Source organism: Notolepis coatsorum, assembly GCF_963971535.1.
Source record: "Notolepis coatsorum genome assembly, chromosome: 5".
Lineage (NCBI taxonomy): Eukaryota > Metazoa > Chordata > Actinopteri > Aulopiformes > Paralepididae > Notolepis > Notolepis coatsorum.
The window spans coordinates 147,071,150-147,094,499 of record NC_140169.1 but is presented as its reverse complement, the minus strand read 5'-3'; the positions used below and the strand labels follow the sequence as shown (position 1 = coordinate 147,094,499).

The 23,350-nt window shown below is 46.1% G+C and overlaps 1 protein-coding gene across 1 annotated transcript in view; it reads right to left on the bottom strand.

Moving 5' to 3' along the window:
* Positions 1 to 23,350, bottom strand: part of LOC311228412 (adenylate cyclase type 3-like) — a gene marked incomplete at its 3' end in the record, with an annotated part of 80,770 nt that overhangs the window by 26,695 nt on the left and 30,725 nt on the right. Inside the window, exons 8-10 of the mRNA XM_084314320.1 lie at positions 17,549 to 17,887; positions 9,925 to 10,086; positions 5,776 to 5,863 (exon numbers count right to left, since the gene is read on the bottom strand). Of these exons, the coding sequence (XP_084170446.1) occupies positions 5,776 to 5,863; positions 9,925 to 10,086; positions 17,549 to 17,887 (589 nt within the window). The remainder of the gene's footprint in view (positions 1 to 5,775; positions 5,864 to 9,924; positions 10,087 to 17,548; positions 17,888 to 23,350) is intronic.

Sequence of the window (23,350 nt, the reverse complement as noted above, 5' to 3'; positions counted from 1 at the left end):
AGTATTTGCCAGCGTCCACCTCTTGTTTGATGTGGTCGTTCAAATAGAGGAGGCATGTGTCAGTGGAGTGGGACGTTCTGAAGCCAGATTGGAATTCGTAGATTAGGTTTTTTTCCGCCAGGTACTTTTCGACCTGTTCGTAGACTATTTTCTCCATGACTTTCGAGATGGAGGTAAGAATAGAAACAGGGCGGTAGTTGCCTGGGTCTAATTTGCTGCCCTTTTTGTGTAGAGGGGTCACTCTCGCAATTTTGAAGTCCTTGGGGACGTGCCCCTGTTTTATAGAGAGGTTTATTATGTGTGTGATGACTGGGGTGATGGCGGCTGCTGCGTCTCTGAGGAATTTGGAAGGGATGTTGTCATGGCCAGTGGCCTTGTTAGGTTGGAGGGCGCTCAATTTTTTGAGTACCTCATCGGTTGTTACCATTTTAAGTTTGAAGTCGTCTTTGTGGACCCCTAGGTTTTTGTAGTATGCTACTATGTGTTCTACCCCATAATGCCCTGAGTGGGAGGGTAGTTTGTTTACCAGTGTTGTGGCTATGTTTGTGAAGAAGATGTTTAAGTAATTGGCTACATCCAGCTTGTCTGTGATGAGCGTGTTGTCCGTCTTTATGTTTATGTTTGAGAATCTGGTTTTAAGTTTTTTACTGCAGCCTAGTTGATTATTGAGTAATTTCCAAAGTTCGCGGGGTTTGTTTTTGTTTTCCTCAGTTTTGTCGTTGATGAAATTTCTTTTTGCGGTTCTGATCATGGTGTTTACGTCATTTCTTAGTCTGTTTCTTTGGATTTTTAGTTCAACCACGTGGGCTTGGAGTTCACTGTTTGAGCTTTTGGAAAGCTTTGTCTGACTTTTATGAAGTATAGAGAAAAGTATAGAGAAAACAACTAATGACAGGAAGAATATATAATAAAACGAAAATACAATAACAAAATACAACAAGCCATCAGACCACAGTTTGTAAAGGAAGTCCATATGGGAAATATTGGTGATCTAGGAGATGAGATTTCAGTGCTCTTTTGAATTTCAGAAAAGAAAATTCCAAAATATGTGACATTATATTCTGGATGTAGAAGAACATCCTTCAACTAAATTAAAACAAAAGTTTAAAAGTGAAGTAATTATATTTGGCCCTCCTAGCTCTGTCACTAGCCTAAGTAATGCTCTTAGTCGCCTGTGCAGAATGCAGTTAAAATCTTGGTGTCTTTCCGGGCACTCCTTTGAATTTTAATAAGCCCGTGTTGTGAGAGGTCGTTTTTGTCAGCTTAGAACCAGCCAAGTTAAAGTCATTTTTATCTTTAGAGGACCTTGAAACAGTTGCTTTTCCATGCTTTTATTACCTCTCAGATGGATTACTGTACTGTGGCTTCCTAGTACTTCCACTCTGTCTCGCCTGCAAATGGTTCAGAACGGTTTTAACTGGAGCCAAGAAATGGCAACACATTTAGTCCATTTATGGCTCACTTGTACTGGCTGTGAAATATAAAATAGATGTTTTAAGATTGTATGATCTGTTTTTAAAGCTCTCCATTGATTAGCACCGCAGTACATTATTGACCTGCTGACCCCTTATTCTGCTCCCAGGTCACTTTAGGTCATCCTCGCAACAACTCGTCTCAGTCCCACACTCACGTCTCATAACTAAAGGAGACAGGGCTTTTTCTATCGTTGCCCCCAGACTTTGGAACAGTCTCCCGTCTCACATTAAGTCCGGTCGCACTATTGAAGGACCACTATCAAAGTCATCATCATCAAAATCAAAATCATCACTGTAACCTTCAGCCAAATATCGATGGCTGATGGATGAGACATGTGATGGCGCGACCCAGGTCAGTCGCTGTTGGTTTCGCTCAGCAACGATTGTGCACATTTTTAGCTATTATGTTTGTTTTTACTACTTTTTTTATGAAAACATCACTGGCGGGGACGTCATAAGACCGCCAGACACTTATGGACCTAAACTCCGGACTCAAAGAGGAGTTTGGAGACACTTTATGCCTAGAATGGCCACCGGAGATCAGGCGGGATAACAAGGACAACAAGGACAAAGGAGCCGGCAGAAAGAGACACAGAGGGAAACGAGGAGGAATCAGACTGAGGTTAAAAAGATCTGCTTACCGCCCAGCAATTCCATCCATCTTTCTGGCGAATGCACGTTCGTTGGAGGGGAGGATGGGCGATCTGAGAGCGAGGGTCCGTTTCCAACGAGAAATAAAAGACGTCAACATCATGTGTTTTACGGAAACATGGCTCAAGCCAGCGACTCCGGACCACAGCGTCTCTCCCTCGGACTCCTTCACCGTCCTACGTGCGGATCGCACGGCAGCCTCCGGCAAGAGCGTCGGCGGGGGTGTCTGCCTCATTACCAACAACGGTTGGGTTAGCCCCAAGGAGGTGCAGGTACTATCCCGTTCATGCTCCCCGGACATGGAACATCTCTCCATTCTATGCCGCCTGTTCCACCTTCCCAGAGAGTTTACTGCGGTCATCATGACTGCTGTATATATCCCTCCACAAGCAAACACCGCCAGGGCCCTGGCAGAGCTACAAGATCATCTCAACAAACATCAAATTAAACATCCGGACGCAGCGATGATCGTAGCTGGTGATTTCAATCAGGCGAATTTGAAAAAAGTGATGCCGTCCTTTTTTCAACACATCGCCTGCTCCACAAGTGGAGGAAACACACTCGACCACTGCTACACCCCGTTCAGAGCCGGCTAAAAGGCTGTAGCGGCTCCACCATTGAATTTCGGCTTACAAACAAAGATCACGTAACGCCGTCGTGTCACGTGAGACAAAAAAATGGACCGACCAATCAGAGGCCACGCTTCAGGATGCGCTCGAGGATGTTGACTGGAATATGTTTCAAGGAAGCGCCAGTGACGTCAGCGAGTTCGCCGACAGCGTTATCTGCTTCATCACAACACTGGCTGATAGTATTGTACCCACAAAGAAGGTGCGGGTGTTCCCAAACCAGAAACCGTGGGTGGACAGTACTATCAGAGCAGCTCTGAAATCCCGCTCCACTGCTTACAACCTGGGCAGAGAGTCGGGAAACATGGAAGAGTACAAGGCTTCAGTCTATACTCTGCGCAAGGCTGTAAAACTTACAAAACGGACATATGCTGATAAACTGGAGACACAAATGGCACAAAACGACACAAGAGGCTTATGGCGGGGACAATAACTGACTACAAAGTCAGCGCCCCCTCAATGGGGAGCGACGACGCCTCTCTCGCGGACAAACTCAACTCTTTCTACGCTCGGTTTGGTGTAGACAGTGGCGCCGCTAGCTCAACGGCTAGTGACGTCACTGGCGCGCCGGCTGTTGTGGAGGGGGGCAACCGCGGGGGGGCGGGAACGCTCTCTCGTTGTCGGAACACAGTGTGAGAAGAGCATTTATGCAGGTGAACACCAGAAAAGCTGCTGGCCAAGATGGTATAACAGGACGCATACTTAAGTCCTGTGCCAACCAGCTAGCCCCAGTGTTCACCGCCATATTTAATCAATCCCTGGCGGAGTCAGTGGTCCCTGCCTGCTTCAAGATGTCTACCATCATCCCTGTACCAAAGAAACCCTCCCCAACATGTCTCAATGACTACAGACCGGTGGCACTCACCTCTGTGGCCATGAAATGTTTCAAGAGGCTGGTCAAGGATCACATTTGTGCCTCCCTCCCCAGTGATATGGACCCCATGCAATTTGCATACAGGCCAAACAGGTCCACTGACAATGCGGTCTCCCAAGTACTGCACAGCACCCTCTCTCACCTTGACCGCCAGAAGGGGGGCTATGTGAGACTGTTGTTCATTGACTACAGCTCAGCGTTCAACACCATAGTCCCCACCTGACTGGTGGACAAGCTGATCGAGCTGGGTCTGAGCTCCGCTCTGAGCGCCTGGATACTGGACTTTCTGAGCGAAAGGCCCCAGGCGGTCAGGGTGGGGGGTCAGACCTCCAACACCATCACCCTGAGCATCGGGTCCCCCCAGGGCTGTGTTCTGAGCCCCCTGCTGTACTCACTATACACACACGACTGTGTGGCCAAGTTCAGCTCCAACTCCATAGTGAAGTTTGCGGACGACACAGTGGTGGTGGGGCTGATCTCGGACAACGACGAGAAGGCCTACCGGGAGGAGGTTGATGTACTGGAACGCTGGTGCCAGGACAACAGCCTGCTCCTGAACATTGGTAAAACCAAGGAGCTGATCGTGGATTATAGGAGAGGACAGCAGGAGACACACACACCACTGAGGATAAACGGGGCTACCGTGGACAGAGTGAGCAGCTTTAAGTAACTGGGGGTCCACATCTCAGAGGATCTGACATGGTCAACACACATAGACTCAGTCGTAAAAAAGGCGAAGCAGCGCCTCTACCACCTGAGACAGTTAAGGAAGTTCAGAGTATCTGGGAAGATACTCCAGTCCTTCTACTCCGGAGCTGTAGAGAGCATCTTGACTGGAAACATCACTGCCTGGTATGGAAACAGCACGGCACAGGACAAGAAGGCCCTACAGAGAGTGGTGCGCTCAGCCGAGCGTACCACGGGTATTGCACTACCACCCCTGCAGGTTCTATACAACAAGAGGTGCAAATCCAGAGCCTGCAGAATAATGAAATACCCTCACCACCCCAACAACAGCCTGTTCATGCTGCTGAGGTCAGGCAGACGCCTGCGAACCCCAGCTACTAGGACAGAGAGGCTTCGGCTCAGCTTCTTCCCCCAGGCCATCAGAGCCTTGAACACTGAACTCTACACACACAAGCACACATGAGCACACACATGACACACACACTGTACACGCTCACACACTAGCAGCCACTTTAACATGAGCAAGCACACACTCATGCTGCACACGCCCACACTTATGGCCACTAAGGAAAGGTCACTTTAAAAATAGTATAGCATAACCTGAGATTGTATAAAATATGTAAATAACTATGTACAAATACCGATATGCCCTACTATGTTACTTGTTTATTGCACAATGTTGTTTTATTGGATTCTATTATATGTTGTTACTACTGTATTGCACATCGTTGCGGGCAAGACCCCCCGCATTTCATTGTATACTTGTATGCCGTGACAAATAAAACTCTTGACTTGACTTGACTTGATGAGTGGTTCTGGGGATTGGCCCAACAGGGTGTAGCAAGATGATTTTGAGGTGTTATAAGAGGTTTTTGGCCTTAATCAAGAGTTTCCACAATCCTGGCCAAGTGGTAAAAGCGAATCCCATTCCTTTGTTTACCGGTATACTATTTATCGTGAAAGCAAGAGGAATCTCACTAATATAATTGTGCGTTTGCATAAACAACAGTGCATTGCTAACGTAACTTATCCTAATAGTGATGGGCCATACGACAGAGATGTATGCATCATTTCCCAAAAGTTCATCCCGTCTCGACTTTCTGTCCCAAATCTTGAGACAGACGTGTCTTCAGCCCTATGTCCAAGAGACAGACAGATCATTCTAAATACATGTAGACGGACAGACACAGTGAGTGGGTCAGAGCGGTTGCCTCCTTAGCTACTGTACTTTATCAATTCTCAATTCAGAGGAACCTGAATCTGAGCATGACATAAGAGCAAAATGGCCACCGTGTAAATATGGTCGATTCTAAACTCATGAGGTCATATTGACCTGTGTGTCTGGGCCATCGTGCTATGTTCCTCCTGTCATATGTTCCCCCTCTGGGTTAATGAAGATACATTTAGTCATTCATAAATAAGTAAACAAATAAATGAATAAACAAACAACAATAAATACCCTGGGGAAGACAGCGGCCATGGAGCAGAGGGTGAGGGTGAGCAGCAGCAGCTCTCCCAGGACCAGGGTCACGTAGTTCACTATCAGCCTGCCAGAGGAACCAACACACAGGCACAACCACCATGAGATGTCTGGGAGAACATGTACCTTAGTGTACTACACCAGTGATCCAGGTGGAGAGTAACTAATTACATTTACTATAGTTACTATAAATGAGTATGTTATGTCGTAATAAGAATGAGTAATGGACACTTTAGTACCAGCGTCTGTCTTTATTCACTTCCATACCAAGAGCTAACTTGCTCAGTCATCCACTCCACCTGGTGTGTCACGCCGGGGCACATCCTGCCCGGTGTAACCCATGCTCCAGGTTAGAGCTCCGCCTACAGGCCTAATGGAGACACCACAGAGTAGTAATCAAAGTAATATTTTATATAATATATTATATTACTTGGTTTTATGGTTCTTTTTTATTTCTTTTTTTTATATAGACTTATTATAAGGTGCTCGAAAGAAACACCTTGATGATCACTGCACTCCATTGGTTAGTTGGTTGGTTGGTTGGTTGGTTGGTTGGTTGGGTGGGTGGTTGGTTGGTTGGTTGGTTGGGTTGTTGGGTGGTTGGTTGGGTGGGTGGTTGGGTTGTTGGGTGGTTGGTTGGGTGGGTGGTTGGGTTGTTGGGTGGTTGGGTGGTTGGGTTGTTGATTGGTTGGTTGGGTGGGTGGTTGGGTTGTTGGGTGGTTGGTTGGGTGGGTTGTTAGTTGGTTGGTTGGTTGGGTTGTTGATTGGTTGGTTGGGTGGGTTGTTAGTTGGTTGGTTGGTTGGTTGGTTGGTTGGTTGGTTGGGTTGTTGATTGGTTGGTTGGTTGGGTGGGTTGTTAGTTGGTTGGTTGGGTAGGTGGTTGGTTGGGTGGTTGGTTGGGTGGGTTGTTAGTTGGTTGGTTGGTTGGGTGGGTTGTTAGTTGGTTGGGTGGTTGGGTGGTTGGTTGGGTGGTTGGTTGGGTGGGTTGTTAGTTGGTTGGGTGGTTGGGTGGTTGGTTGGGTTGTTGATTGGTTGGTTGGTTGGGTTGTTGATTGGTTGGTTGGTTGGGTTGTTGGTTGGTTGGTTGGTTGGGTTGGTTGGTTGGTTGTGTTGTTCAAGTTTCAAGTTCAAGTTTCTTTAATAGTTGTCATACAGAAGTACAGAATACTTTTATACAAAATGCTTCTTACTGTTGCGCTCCAGAGACTGTGCAAGACAAGATAAGTATGAAATAAAATAACATAGTAAAATTAGAAGTAAAAAAAATGAGGTCACAGTGTTCAGTTTAGACATATGTACAATGTTCGATGCAGAATAGACGTAGTTACCATACAATATACAATACTGTGCAGTGTACTAATATACAATACTATATAGTGCAAGGCATAAATGGAGAAATGGGACGAGGTGCAATTTAGGTACAATTCACAGTAGGTGTACGAGTTGTAGTGCAAATCCTTTATCAATAAATATAAAGTGTAAGTGTGTTTGTGTGATCTAAAGTGTGGAGAGTGGGTGCTGCAGTGTGTTGTTTGTTTGAGTGAGTGTGTGCGTGTGGGTGTGTGTGCTGTGTGCATTTGATGGTTGTTGCATAGTGATTATTGTTCGTTTAGCAGCCTGATGGCCTGGGGATAGAAGCTTCTTCTGAGTCTTTCTGTGCTCGCCTTAAGACTCCGGTATCGCTTGCCTGACCGCAGCAGTTCAAAGAGGCAGTTGTTCGGGTGGCTCGAGTCCTTAATAATTCTCTTAGCCTTCCCCTTGCACCGCTTGTTGTAAATGTTCTGGAGGGTGGGAAGCCCCCCTCCAATTGTGCGTTCGGCTGAACGTGTCACTCTTTGTAGTCTGCTACGGTCTTGTGCAGTGCTATTCCCAAACCAGGAGGTGATGTTGCCGGTCAGGATGCTCTCTATTGTACATGAGTAGAAGTTCCTAAGGATCTTCTGACTGACTTGGAACTTCCTTAGGTGCCTGAGGAAGTAGAGGCGTTGTCGTGCCTTCTTCACAACACTGTCAATGTGTGTGGTCCATGTCAAGTCCTCGGATATGTGGGCTCCGAGGTACTTGAAACTGTTCACTCTCTCAACCGGTGCCCCGTCGATGCTGAGGGGGCTGTAGTCCTTGACCCCCGACCTCCTGAAGTCCACAATCATCTCTTTTGTTTTGCTGACGTTCAGGGAGAGGCAGTTCTCCTGACACCACTGTGACAGGTTCTCTACCTCTTCCAGGTAGGCCCTTTCGTCGTTGGCAGAGATCAGGCCCACCACTACTGTGTCATCAGCAAATTTGATGATGGTGTTGTTGTTCCGCTGTGCTACGCAGTCATGTGTGTACAGGGAGTAGAGGAGGGGGCTCAGAACACAGCCCTGGGGGGCCCCTATGTTGAGCGTGATGGATGAGGAGGTGCAGTTGCCGGCTCTTACCACCTGGGGTCTGCCCGTCAGGAAGTCCAAGACCCACTGGCAGAGGTCATAGTTCAAGCCCAGGTCCCTGAGCTTGGCTATGAGTTTGGAGGGGACTATGGTATTGAATGCTGAGCTGTAGTCGATGAACAGCATTCTCACATAGTTCCCCTGCCTCTTGTCCAGGTGTGATGCTGCTGTGTGCAGCACATGGGCTATGGCGTCCTCCGTGGACCTGTTGGGGCGATATGCAAATTGCAGAGGGTCCAGGTTGATGGGGAGGGAGGAACAGATGTAGCCCTTCACTAGCTTCTCAAAGCACTTCATGGCTATGGAGGTGAGGGCTACAGGGCGGTAGTCGTTGAGGCAAGCGGGCGTAGATTTCTTGGGTACAGGGATGATGGTGGACTTCTTCAGACAGGTGGGGATGACAGCCTGTTCCAAGGACAGGTTGAAGATGTCAGTGAATACCGGGGCCAGTTGGTCGGCACAGACTTTTGATTGGTTGGTTGGTTGTGTTGTTGATTGGTTGGTTGGTTTGGTGGTTGGTTGGGTTGTTGGGTGGTTGGTTGGTAGGGTTATTTTTTTTTATTATTATTTATTTTTTTATATCTTTCCCCCCCTCCTTTTTTTCGATTTTTCTCCCATCCCACTGTTAGTCGTTATGCCAATTCCCAACCCCCTTCTTGGTTGTTGCGCACTTTCCCCTACTGTTGGTCCGAGAGGCCGGAGACTGTCACATGCTTTCCTCCGACGCATGTGTGCGCAGATTCTCACTGGGAGAGTGTAACGTGTGGGAGGCCGCACTACCTCTCTCCAGATCCTACCCTCGCTGAGCAGGGTTAGGGTTAGGGTTACCTAACCCTACCCCTAACCCTAACCCTAACCCGACCGAACTGTAGGGGTCGCTGTCCACAACGCCCAGGACCCACCCGCCAGCTTTCCCCACCCCCTAATACTGCCAATTGTATTAGTGTGAATGGCCAGCCAAGCTGGTGACAACGCCGGGAGCTGGATTCGAACACGCGAACCCAGCGTCTCCAGCGTTGGTGACGAACGCAATCTCCGCTACGCCACCTGACAGCCCCGGTTGGTTGGGTTGTTGATTGGTTAGTTGGTTGGGTTGTTGATTGGTTGGTTGGTTGGTTGGGTGGTTGGTTGGGTTGTTGATTGGTTGGTTGGTTGGGTGGTTGGTTGGGTTGTTGGTTGGGTTGTTGATTGGGTTGTTGATTGGTTGGTTGGTTGGGTTGTTGATTGGGTTGTTGATTGGTTGGTTGGTTGGGTGGTTGGTTGGGTTGTTGGTTGGGTTGTTGGGTGGTTGGTTGGTTGGGTTGTTGATTGGTTGGTTGGTTGGGTGGTTGGTTGGGTTGTTGGGTGGTTGGTTGGGTTGTTGATTGGTTGGTTGGTTGGTTGGTTACTGGCAGGCGCTTGGTGCTCAGCACCTGTCCTCCATGAGCCCTCTGCTTTCACTTTGTTTACATTGTTTTTGTTTTAGTCTGAAGTGTGGGTTAGAGTTTAGTAACTCATTATACTGTGAATTTGTCCAGACCTCTATTGACAGAGCCTGAGGTGTGGTCAGCATTAACAACCCCTTCCCTACCCCCACTCAACTCCCAACCCATAGATCAGACAAACATCTAAAATGTAAACACAGTGCAATACCAAGCGATTGACGGCATTACAGACTCTACCTTTAAAGTCTTTATTGTTACAGTGGGAGTAAACTCACAGCGGGTCTAGGAGCGCCTCCATGGCCGTGATGAAGAGCAGCACCACGCAGCAGCAGGAGAAGGCTACTCCACTCTGGCTCTCCTTCTCCGAGGAGTAGCGCTTCTCCAGACCCCCGTCCATGAAGCGCAGCGACAGCGGGCTGCTCGGGTGCTCCTTCAGGCTGAGGGAGAGAGGCAGAGAGCTGTGTCAGACACTCCACCTTCAGGCTGAGGGAGAGAGGCAGAGAGCTGTGTCAGACACTCCATCTCCAGGCTGCTCGGGTGCTCCTTCAGGCTGAGGGAGAGAGGCAGAGAGTGGTGTCAGACACTCCATCTCCAGGCTACAGGGCTGCTCCATTATGGCAAAAATCATAATCGCCATTATTCCGATTGATATCGGAATCACGATTATTAAGCACAATTACTCATTGATTTGAGAACATCAATTATGAATTAATGAGTTCATTTATTTTGAACATAAATTAAAAACAAATTAAATACATTTAAAAATATTAATAAAACAATAAAGTAATAAACAGATACAAAATAAAAACAAGCAAAACAGTAATGTTAGAAAAGGAGTAGGATGAAGTGTAAACTTATGTATTCCTACCCCCTTCACACTCTATTATCTTATGCAACTCATATTAGCTCATTTTCATACAACCCAAATTTCCACACTATGAAAAGAAAATATCATGAAAAGAAAATATCACGAAAAGAAAATATCAGTAACTAATAATACTAATGAAAATCCCGCCGAGCACTAGCCCCTGGACAGGGACGCCAGGGCTCAAGCGGTCAACTCAACGCCTCCTCATCCATATACTTCTGAGATATAATCCTTTTATCTTCTACAAATGACCAAATATTAGTCTAAATAATGCATGTGGCACACTAATCGTTTGATCTCAATGATCTTGTTTTCGTGATTGTGGGAAGCTGATGAAGTTTAACCCTTGAGTCAACCTTGTCGCAGTTCTGGTCAAAAAGCCCTTTTTTACGTGTGTTTGTGGATAGCGTTGGCTAGATTTCATGTATTATGCCAAAAAAGTTGCTCAGTATCACATCTTGGACTCACATTACAATAATCCATGTTTTATTATTTTTTTTACAATCACTATTAAGAGCGTGAACAACAAGTGTCACACCTTTCACCCTAGTTGCAGAACTGGACAGGTTAGGGTTAGGGGGTTAGGGTTAGGGTTAGGGTTAGGGTAACCCTAGGCTAGGGTAACCCTAACCCCAACCCTAACCCCAACCCTAATTTAATAAATGGTTAAAATCCTGAAAATGAATAAATATTCTATATGTATGGTGAGGACTGAAGTTAATAATGATATTCATGAAAGAAAATTGGAACAATACATGAAAAAGATATGTTTTACTGAGATCGCAGTTTCGGTCACTAGGGAGACAGGTAGTGGGTTTTTTAAAGGTTGACTCGAGGGTTAAACTCAATGAATCTCTACATCGAGTCTCTGGAACATGTTCATCTCCAGAGGTTCTGGGAGCAGCCGCGCTGATCCAAGGTGATACGATAGCATATTATAGGCCTACCGTATATATATCAGGGTTTCCGTTGTCCGGTAATTACCGTTTTTTTTTACCAGGAAAAGCTGTTGAAGTCCGACATATTTAAATCTCTCCGGTCATAATGTCCTGTGAAAATAATTCCCTCTAAGCACAATTTGATTATTTGATTTGTATTAAAATAGGCTAAAATTAAATAGCCTATGCGATGAACGAAACAATCATTACATTTGTTTCATTGTTGCTTCACTCTGATAAAGCGAGGCTGGCGCGCACTCGGATTGAATGTTTTTTTCCTTTCTTTTATTGAGCCTGTCTGGCCACCATAACGACAAACAGCTATACGAGCGAGAGAGAGAGATGGCCTATCACAAACGACACATTCTGCTTCCTAATGATTGTGTCATGCTATTGTGTCATGTAAGCAGCACGCTGGCTGCACACAGAAGTAAGCTCATACTAACGTGCAGTGCATCCATTTCAAATAGCGCTCTAGTAGTCTAGCCTCTATCTATAGTATATGAGAGATAACATTGATTGCCTCCACAAGGAAGCATACTAGGACCGCTACTGTTCCTAATTTATGCAAATGACATGTCGTCAGCTTGTGACTGCAACTTGTTCCTGTTTGCGGACGACTCAGCCCTGCTGGTCTCTGACAAGAACAAGTTACAGGTTGAAAAAACCCTCAGCTCGGAACTAGGCAAAATCTGCATATGGCTCGCCGACAACAAACTATCATTACACATGGGCAAAACAGAGTCCATTCTCTTCGGTTCAAATAACAAACTCAGCAAGACCGACGGCTTCTCGGTTACAGTGGGTGACAATATTGTCACAAGGAAATTACCTACCTGGGTTCCATCCTAGAGGCTAATCTTTCCTGTGACAAAATAACATCCAATGTAATAAAAAAAAATTCAACCAACGAACTCGATTCTTGTATTGGATCTCCTCTCTGGTAAACAAGAATACCCTGAAGACTCTGGCAGGAGCACTCATTCAAGGGTACTACGACTATGCGTGCACCTCATGGTACCAAAGCACCTCAAAGGCGCTAAAAACAAAATTACAAACATCTCAAAACAAACTGGTCAGACTACTGCTTGACCTTACTCCTAGAACCCACCTCACCCCTGCCCACTTTGACAACCTAGGATGGCTTAGAGTAGACGACAGAGTACAGCAACTTGCAATGGGCCTGGTCTACAAGATACACTACGCGACAAAGGTACCCATGTACATGTCAAAATACTTCCCAAAGGTCAGTGAATACCACAATCACAACACCAGAGGGAGCTCCACAAATCATGTTAAACCCAGATTCGGCTCAAACAAGGGACTAAACACGTTTCGCAATTATGCCACATCAACGTGGAACGCCCTACCCAAAGCTGTAAAGGAATGTGGATCACTACCCACTTTCAAAAACACTCAAAGAACACCTACGGGAGACTGCAATTCGAAACTGGCCCCTGTAAATGTCCTAACCCAACCCCCTCCAATGTACAGTAAATGACCAAGTACGGCTTTGCCAATATTCCAATGTACAGTGTACAGTGTCCCCCACCCACCCACCCCCTACCCAACCCCCCCCCCCCCCCCCCACCCAACCACCTCCAATGTACCCCCCCCCCCACCACCCAACCGCACCCCACCTACCCAACCTCCTCCAATTTCTACGTCAAATGTATATACTCTCTTTTCTGGACTCTTTTTGTATCACAAACAGTACTGTATTTGCAAATCTGGTATGTCATAAATGTCTAGATGTAGCAGTACTGTCTATCTGTATGTCGTGTGTGTCATATATGTTATGATGAATTGAAAATGGGGGACCCTGATGTAAACAAGACGAAAGTCTTTCTCTGGTCTGCATCCCCTTAACAATTGTATGTATTGAGCTGTACTGTACTGTACCCATTCTGCAATCTGTTAATAAAGTTTTCAATCAATCAATCAATCAAACGATGAAGCGTCGAAAAATCACAGATTTCTTCGGGTCAAACTCAAAGTTAACCACCACCGTCACTCCAGCGGCAGCCAGCGTTGAGCTCTCTGAGTCTGAGGAACCAGCAGTAGAAGAATTTCCAATTCCAGAATTTCCAATTCAAGCTAGCCCCTCTGCTGTTCCCGCCAACGTTAGCCTCGCCCTCACCCCAGCGGGACCAGCCACAAAGAGCATCCCCAACGTTAGCCTCGCCCTCACCCCAGCGGGACCAGCCACAAAGAGCATCCCCAACGTTAGCCTCGCCCTCACCCCAGCGGGACCAGCCACAAAGAGCATCCCCAACGTTAGCCTCGCCCTCACCCCAGCGGGACCAGCCACAAAGAGCATCCCCAACGTTAGCCTCGCCCTCACCCCAGCGGGACCAGCCACAAAGAGCATCCCCAACGTTAGCCCCGCCCTCACCCCAGCGGGACCAGCCACAAAGAGCATCCCCAACGTTAGCCTCGCCCTCACCCCAGGGGGACCAGCCACAAAGAGCATCCCCAAGTCAGTGCACCTGCCGCGGCTGCTGCTACCATTGCGAGCCTCGCAGACGTCCACTGTTCCAGTGAGGATATATCAAAGTCGAACCAACCAGACGACCCGCTGTTCTCGCAGGTACAAAACGGATACAGGGAGAAGGTACATGTTCTCGCAGGTACAAAACGGATACAGGGAGAAGGTACATGTTCTCGCAGGTACAAAACGGATACAGGGAGAAGGTACATGTTCTCGCAGGTACAAAACGGATACAGGGAGAAGGTACATGTTCTCGCAGGTACAAAACGGATACAGGGAGAAGGTACATGTTCTCGCAGGTACAAAACGGATACAGGGAGAAGGTATTATGTTCTCGCAGGTACAAAACGGATACAGGGAGAAGGTACATGTTCTCGCAGGTACAAAACGGATACAGGGAGAAGGTATTATGTTCTCGCAGGTACAAAACGGATACAGGGAGAAGGTACATGTTCTCGCAGGTACAAAACGGATACAGGGAGAAGGTACATGTTCTCGCAGGTACAAAACGGATACAGGGAGAAGGTACATGTTCTCGCAGGTACAAAACGGATACAGGGAGAAGGTACATGTTCTCGCAGGTACAAAACGGATACAGGGAGAAGGTACATGTTCTCGCAGGTACAAAACGGATACAACGGGTTCTCGCGGTTGCCAGTGACTTCATCCAGCACAACGAGAGACGGAGGCACTTCTTTGGGAATTAACCCTTTATCTGCCAGAGATTATTCTGATCTTAATCCACTCTCTGCCACCACTGTCAGTCTATGGAGATGTTCCCCTTCTTTGCAGGGCTATAACTTTTTAAATTGTATTGCTAAATTGACATTACTATGGCCCATTCAATGTCAAGTATCTATCGTTTAGGATGTAGCAACGTTCTACTTTTTCATTCACACATTCATACTAAAATACGGTCTAATGTATAAATATGTTTTTATCGTTTTCTGCAGCATTCCATAGAACGTGAGTTATAGCCATAAATACATATATTAGATCATCAAATGTAGTTTGATACCGATTGACGTCAGATAAAAAATGTCAATTGTCCTAAACGTCATGCCTCATCATCTGCTGGTGACCGGAGGGGGGGGGGGGGGGGGGGGTTTATAAGTCCGTGGCCCACGTTAAATCATTTATGTAGTATGGGTCATATATTGATCAGAGCAGTTTGTATCGAAAATAATAATCAAACACGCTGAAACTCACCGCAGCTTCCTCTGACCGTTGGGTGATCAGCGTGGAGCAGAAAGATCGCTATTATGGGATGTTGATATATGCGATCCATTTCCAGGTTGTATAATACTATATACGTCCAAATCATGTTGTTTATCGAGTTATTGGCAACGGATCGCTATCCAGTGTATCAAGCTGGAGTCCCGCGAGCGATAGCGAGTGGCCGGACGAAATATGGGCGAGCACCACTTCCGGCCGCTCACTTCCGGTGTTGGCGATTCGCCGATCGGCCACCAGATGGCGGTCTTGAACCGTTGGAGAGTTGAGAGGAGATCAACAGCAAGTCTCAAGTCTCCGTGGGTGAAATATGATTGCCATGACAGATTTTTGAAATATTGATCTCAAAGACGCTGTACAACGTCATTGGCAGATTAAGCATGGCGAGCAATGACGTCTAAAGTCGTCCTTGGCGATTAAAGGGTTAAGACGGGGTGAGTGAGTGTTGACATTTTTTAATCCTATGCAACTGGTTGGTTGACCGCCGTGTCACATTAAAGTAATGCATATTATGATACTATTTGATTGTAACTAAATGTAGGCAATAATTAATAAACAAATGCGTTACGAGCATGTGGCTCGTCCTCTCTGCATAATATGTGGCGACGAGCTAGCAAACGAGGCAATGAAGCATGACAACTGTGATCAACTACAGTTTGCTGTGAACATTATGATATGTGTAGTGTTCCGATACAACAAGGTGAAGCGATGTCGACTCGAGATTCATTTGGGGTGTGACAGCTGCTGCAGCCCGAGCCTGTGGCTGATGAGAATGGCAGGGCGGGAGCTTGATGCTGGATTAGCTTCGCTTCGTTGGGAGGCGAGAGATAGTAATTGGATTCGGCAAATCACGCAACGTTTAGATTTCAGTGAACCCCACATTAAATGTTGCCGTCTCAGTAGTGCCAAATTTCTCATTCTTCGCTTGATATAATTAATACAAATGTCCAATATAACGGAATTCGTTAGCTCATAAAAATGTGATTATAACAGACTGCTGTTTAAAGGGGACCTGCATTGCTATTCCTAGCACTATTTGGGCAACTTTACACAATTCTTGTGAGTCTATGGAAGACATCTGTAAGGTTTATTTAAAAAAAAATCATTGTTTTATATTTCTAATGGAGTACTCAAAAGCATAATTTTCCAGCCTCAAGATTTCAGCCTGTTATTGGCCTGGCTCCGCCCATAAGCACTTTCAGTGACAGTCATCCACACAGTCTGCAAGTGGCAGACAGAGAGAGAGAGAGAGAGAGAGAGAGCACTGTGTAAACACAGCTGCATGCGAGATACGCAGGTCCCCTTCTCTTTCTCTCTCTCCCTCTCCCATTTGAGGAAGTCTTCCACTGTGCTGCGCGCTACAGCTATAGACAGGGCGTTAGTTCATGCTCCCGAATCAGAGAGAGAGAGAGAGATAGAGAGTGGGAGAGAGAGAGAGACAGACCGAGAGATGAGAGCGCGACGCGCGTGTGTGTGTGTGCTCTGTCGCGCGGGTCTATCTGATTCTCCCTCTCTCTCTCTCTGTCAAACCCCGTTTGGTGCGCTACAACCACAGAGCCAATCAGATCACTATCCGCTCCATCCTCGCCACGTGACGTCACCATGCGAGTCAAATCAGAATGACCTGATTTTTTCGACCAGGAAATGAATGACCTGGATGACGGCAATCCGCCAATATGGTATTTAGAGACACAAACACATTGATACTAACTCCTATTACTATAATACAATGTTAGACACTGAAAAAAGACATTTATAATGCATGTCACCTTTAAATAAACTCTGACCGGAATTTCTCCAATTTGTCCGGGAAATTGAAATCTTGCAGGACACGCAGACCGGCACAAATATTTTCTAACGGAAACCCTGATATATATACATTTATATATTTATATCTACCAAATATATCATATATCATCTGAATATACCTGCATAATCCTTCTATATACCTACTTATACACCTGCATATAACCCATAACTCTGTATGATAGCATGTACAATCGTGTAAGCTGTATATTTATTATTTTATTTTATTATTTTTCTTTCTTTTTCGGTTTTATTTATTTTTGGTCCTCTTTTCCCTGTTACCCATCAAGGGGCCCTTTTGTCCTCTCGCCAGGCCATCATTGTATCATTGTAGATAAGAATTTGTTCAACCTGCCTGGTTAAATAAAGGATAAATTAACAAATTTAATAAAACAATTGGTCCAAATCAGAGGTGAAATTTGTCCTTCTATGTTGCAGTTTTTCAGCGGTTCGATATGTTTCCCACTGGAAACATACGTGGCTGGTAAAGCCTGCTCTCGGGTTCGAGTCCCACTTGAACCACACGTGGCTGGTAAAGCCTTCGCTCGGGGTTCGAGTCCCACTGGAACCACACATGGCTGGTAAAGCCTGCTCTCGGGTTCGAGTCCCACTGGAACCATACGTGGCTGATAAAGCCTGCTCTCGGGTTCGAGTCCCACTGGAACCATACGTGGCTGGTAAAGCCTGCTCTCGGGTTCGAGTCGCACTGGAACCACACGTGGCTGGTAAAGCCTGCTCTCGGGTTCGAGTCCCACTGGAACCACACGTGGCTGGTAAAGCCTGCTCTCGGGTTCGAGTCCCACTGGAACCACACATGGCTGGTAAAGCCTGCTCTCAGGTTCGAGTCCCACTGGAACCACACATGGCTGGTAAAGCCTGCTCTCGGGTTCGAGTCGGCGGCACTAGCCAAGGAAGACGTGAGGGCGCCCCTTACATCTCCTGGCTCTCTCTCTCTAACAGCTCCTGGTGCAGTCGTTTGTTGAGCTCAAGATCTTCCAACATGCTGTTTCTCTCAGGAGTCATCACCTAGGCAACAGACAGCACAGGTCACAGGGGCGGAAACATTACCAAGACACGTGCTACTTAAAGGAACACGCCAACATTTGGGGAAATTTGCTTACCGTCTTCTCTAGAGAGAGACAAGAAGATAGATACCAGTTTCCTCTCTGTGCGTTCAGTAGAAAGCTATCTGGCTGCACGTTAGCCTAGCTTAGCACAATGAATGGAAGCGGACAGTGCTGGTTAGCCTTCGGGAGAGGTGTTAGCTGGACAATGCCTAGGCTAACCGGCACTGTCCGCTTCCATTCATTGTGCTAAGCTAGGCTAACGTGTAGCCAGATAGCTTTCTACTGAACGCACAGAGACAAAACTTGTATCTATCTATCTTCTTGTCTCTCTCTCTCTGGAGAAGACGATAAGCTAATTTCCCAAAATGTTGGCGTGTTCCTTTAATTATGTGAAAGAGATCCACAAAAAGATTTGGAGCAAAGGGAGGCTCAGAGGGCAATGGAATAACAAAATATGAAACAGAGTGTTGGTTATAAATAATATCAGTGCATTAGGATTGGCAGAGCAGGCTGAGAAAGACTCTGGTTAACCCTTTAACACGACCGTCGGTTGTGTGATAGTAAAGGGTTAACCTTCTGTTGTGTGGCAGTGAAAGGGTTAACCGGCTATCATGTGGCAGTGAAAGGGTTAACCTTCTGTGAATTGTCGCAGTGAAAGGGTTAACCGTTTTGGTAGTGCGGTGGTGAAAGGGTTAAGTTTTCCACAATGCACTGTACATGTTTACACATGTACCTTTAAAATGTTTTAGTTACCCCTTGGATGGTTTACCTCCTGTTTAGCCCCAGAGGGTGTGGTCCGCGCTGAGGAAACGCTATCGTTGGCTGCTGCGGTGTTGATCAACTGGTTTGAATTTCTATTGGACAGTGTGCCTGGATTCTGATGGAGGGAAAGTTGGAAAAAAAAAACTCAGTCAATGTGATTGCCCCCAGGAAATGTCACATAATTTTCATTTAAATGTTACTTGTCCTTTCGGACAAGTTATGTTTTTGTAGGTTTTTATTGATTTTTGCTATTTTTGCTGGTAGAGAGAGAGAGATAGAGAGAGAGAGAGAGAGAGAGAGAGAGAGAGGAGGAATGGGAGATAGACCGGGGAAGATATTCGGCAAAGATCACCGGGTCCGGGAGTCGAACCCAGGTCGGCCGTGTTGCACCATAGTGCTGTATGCGGTGCGCCACTCCAGCCGCGCGTGCATGCACTCGCGGGTTCCGCGCGAGAACGCGCATGTGGCCGGGCACACTGAGTCCGACTTCAGAGCACATTTACATTGGAACAGCTGTAAATGCCTAGTCTATTGCGAAGTCAGTCCCCGTTTGAAGAGTTTTAAAAGATTTCCAGTTCCAGTGTTCTATTGTCCAATTTGCATGTATTTTCCAGTTATTATCAAATTAATTAGAATGTTAGAATTCATTTTAGAATGATGATCAGTGAAGAGTTTATCGCCGGCCACTAGAGGGCAGCGTCTTACCAGCATCCAACCGGACATGCCTTGCTCTGCCGCATGCTTACGAAACCAAGCCGCATTTCTCGGAGACGCTCTCTGATTGGCACTGACTGACACTCTCTGATTGGCCACTGACGCGTTTGCCCAATCCGTGACGAGCTGTGTCTTTGCCCATTTCCACGCCAAACAGCCTGCAAACTACCTGGCGCTCTATCGCCCTGCTCTAAGACAAACTCTAACCTTAACCAATTTCGAAGAGTGCCTAAGCTTAACCAGTGTAGAAACAGGCGTCGGCCAATCAGAGAGCGTCTCCGAGAAATGCGGCTTGGTTTCGTAATCATGCTGCTCTGCACTGTTATTGCTGAGCGGCCATCTTAGTTTTCACAGACATTCCTTCACTTCGCCTCTGGCAGAGACGTTCGTTCACTCATTCACGTGAGATGTTTAATGCACTTTTTCTGTTCATACATATTATATATTATTTTTTTTTGATCCACTTTTTCTCCCATCTTCTATATTTTCTCCCATCCCAATTTCGTATCATCCAATTCAACCCTCCCCTGTCACGGACGCTGTTTCTTGCCTCCCACAAGCCGGCTGCAATGTGGACTAAGTCATACATAGCACAAGTCCCCTCCGGTACTTGAGGTAACAGCAGTCGCATCTTTTCACCTGCGCAGCTCGATCTCTCAGTGGCGAGGAGTAACGCGTGGGAGGCTCACGCTGCCCCCGACACTTCCTGATTCTACTGCGCAGGCGCACCAACCGACCTGTAGGAGTCGCTGTCCACAACGCCCGATCCCCACCCATCAGTTTCCCACCCCCTAATACGGCCAATGTGTATGAACGACCAGCTAAACTGAAAGCAATGTGGAGCGCTGGGCTCGAACAGGCGAGCCCCAGCGTCTCCGCATTTGTGGCGAGCGCCTTGCCCACTACGCCACGTAGCCGCCCAAATAAATGATATCTTTATAACACCTTCACTGACGTGTCTCCGCTCTCTCCCGGGGTCCGGGTCACGGCTGACCGCGGGAGAGAGCGGGGGGACTCATCCTGTAGCAGCCCTCCTATATCTTCCCTTCTCAGATATTCATTAAATGGTTTCCATATATCCTCGTAAACCTCTATATTGTTCCTGAGGATATATGTTATTCTCTCCATAGACATGCATTGTGCACTATCCCCCCCCCCTCACAGTGAGCTGTGGTGTTCCACAAGGAAGCATACTAGGACCGCTACTATTCCTAATTTATGCAAATGACATGTCGTCAGCTTGTGACTGCAACTTGTTCCTGTTTGCGGACGACTCAGCCCTGCTGGTCTCTGACAAGAACAAGTTACAGGTTGAAAAAGCCCTCAGCTCGGAACTAGGCAAAATCTGCATATGGCTCGCCGACAACAAACTATCATTACACATGGGCAAAACAGAGTCCATTCTCTTCGGTTCAAATAACAAACTCAGCAAGACCGACGGCTTCTCGGTTACAGTGGGTGACAATATTATCACAAGGAAAGATGAAATTACCTACCTGGGTTCCATCCTAGAAGCTAATCTTTCCTGTGACAAAATGGCATCCAATGTAATAAAAAAAGTCAACCAACGAACGCGTTTCTTGTACCGGATCTCCTCTCTGGTAAACAAGAATACCCTGAAGACTCTAGCAGGAGCACTCATTCAAGGGTACTACGACTATGCTTGCACCTCATGGTACCAAAGCACCTCAAAGGCACTAAAAAACAAATTACAAACATCTCAAAACAAGCTAGTCAGACTACTACTTGACCTGACTCCTAGAACCCACCTCACCCCTGCCCACTTTGACAACCTAGGATGGCTTAGAGTAGACGACAGAGTACAGCAACTTGCAATGGGCCTGGTCTACAAGATACACTACGCGACCAAGGTACCCATGTACATGTCAAAATACTTCCCAAAGGTCAGTGAATACCACGATCACAACACCAGAGGGAGCTCCACAAATCATGTAAAACCCAGATTCGGCTCAAACAAGGGACTAAACACGTTTCGCAATTATGCCACATCAATGTGGAACGCCCTGCCTAAAGCTGTAAAGGAATGTGAATCACTACCCACCTTCAAAAACACTCTCAAAAAACACCTACGTGAGACTGCAATTCGAAACTGGCCCCTACAAATGTCCTAACCTAGTTGTACAGTAAATGACCAAGTAAGGCTTTGTCAACATTCCAATGTACAGTGTAAAATGTGTGTATGTCCCCTACCCAACCCCCCCCCCCCCCACCTCCAATGTACAGCCCTCACCCAACCCACCCAACCCCACCCCACCAACCTCCTCCAATGTACAGTTTCTACGCCAAATGTATATACACTCCTTTTCTGGACACTTTTGTATCACAAACAGTACTGTATTTGCAAATCTGATATGTCATAAATGTATAGATGTAGCAGTACTGTCTATCTGTATGTCATGTATGTCATATATGTTATGATGAATTGAAAATGGGGGACCCTGGTGGAAACAAGACGAAAGTCTTTCTCTGGTCTGCATCCCCTTAACAATTGTATGTATTGAGATGTACTGTACTGTACCCATTCTGCAATCTGTTAATAAACTTTTCAATCAATCAATCAATGCCATGTTCTTAATCCAAGCACCGATTGTGGGTGCGTCTATTTTCTTCCAATTGAAAGCTATTGTTCTTTTTGCCTGTAGTATAGCAAAATCAATAAATTTTAATTGTTTGGTTCTCAGGTTCAGATTTATTGGATATAAATGTAACAATATCATTTTGGAGTCTAGTGGGATATTCACTGACAGGATATCTTTGATTTTATTCACCACCTCCCCTCAGAACTTCTTGATTTTGTCACATTCCCAAATACAATGTATAAAAGTTCCCCGATCCTCGGTACATTTAAAGCACCTATCTGGTGTGTTGCTGTTGTATTTATTCAGTTTGACAGGGGTTATATAAGTCCGCATCAGCCATTTGTATTGAAGTAGTTTTAAGCTAGTGTTGGCTGTTTGTGTCTGAGCCTCCTCGCACGCTCTGTTCCAGTCCTCGTTTGAGATCTCCTCTCCCAAGTCCAGCCTCCATGACTCCAATCTAGATAATGACGTCTCGTCTGAACCAGATACAAGCCAGTTATAGAACATTGATAACAGGCCTTTGCTATTGCAGTTCTTGATGATACTTTTTTCTAAAGATGAAAGTGTAGGAATTGCCAGTGATTGGTTTTGCAGAGAGGAAATGAAACTTCTCAGTTGCAAATATTTAAAAAAATGCTTCCTTGGGATGCTGTATTTTATTGATAGTTCCTCAAAAGGCATCAAGACCCCATCTTTGTAAAGGTCAGATATTTTACTTATTCCTTCTTTTGTCCATAGTTTGAATCCGGCATCCAGTTTGCCTGGTTTAAATGAGTCGTTTCCCCAGATTGGGCTGAATTGCGACATGGAGTTGTTTATTTTCATACATTTCTTTACCTCATACCATACATTAATCATGTTGGGGTGTGTAGTATGTTTTCTTAAATATTTTGGTTCAGCTGAATACATGTATAAATGTAGTGGTAGTTGCATTGGGTATGCTTCCACTCCCATCCATGATGGTGGATCTTCCTTAGAAAAATAAAACATTACAGTTCTCAATTGTGCAGCCAGGTAATACCAATGAAGGTTAGGACAGGTCAACCCCCCTGCATCGAATGGAAGGTACAACAGAGATATACTTTACCTAATCTAACCTAATCTAACCTAACCTAATCGAATCTAATCTAACCTAACCTAATCTAACCTAACCTAATCTAATCTAACATAATGTAATCTAATCTAATCTAACCTAATCTAACCTAACCTAATCTAACCTAAT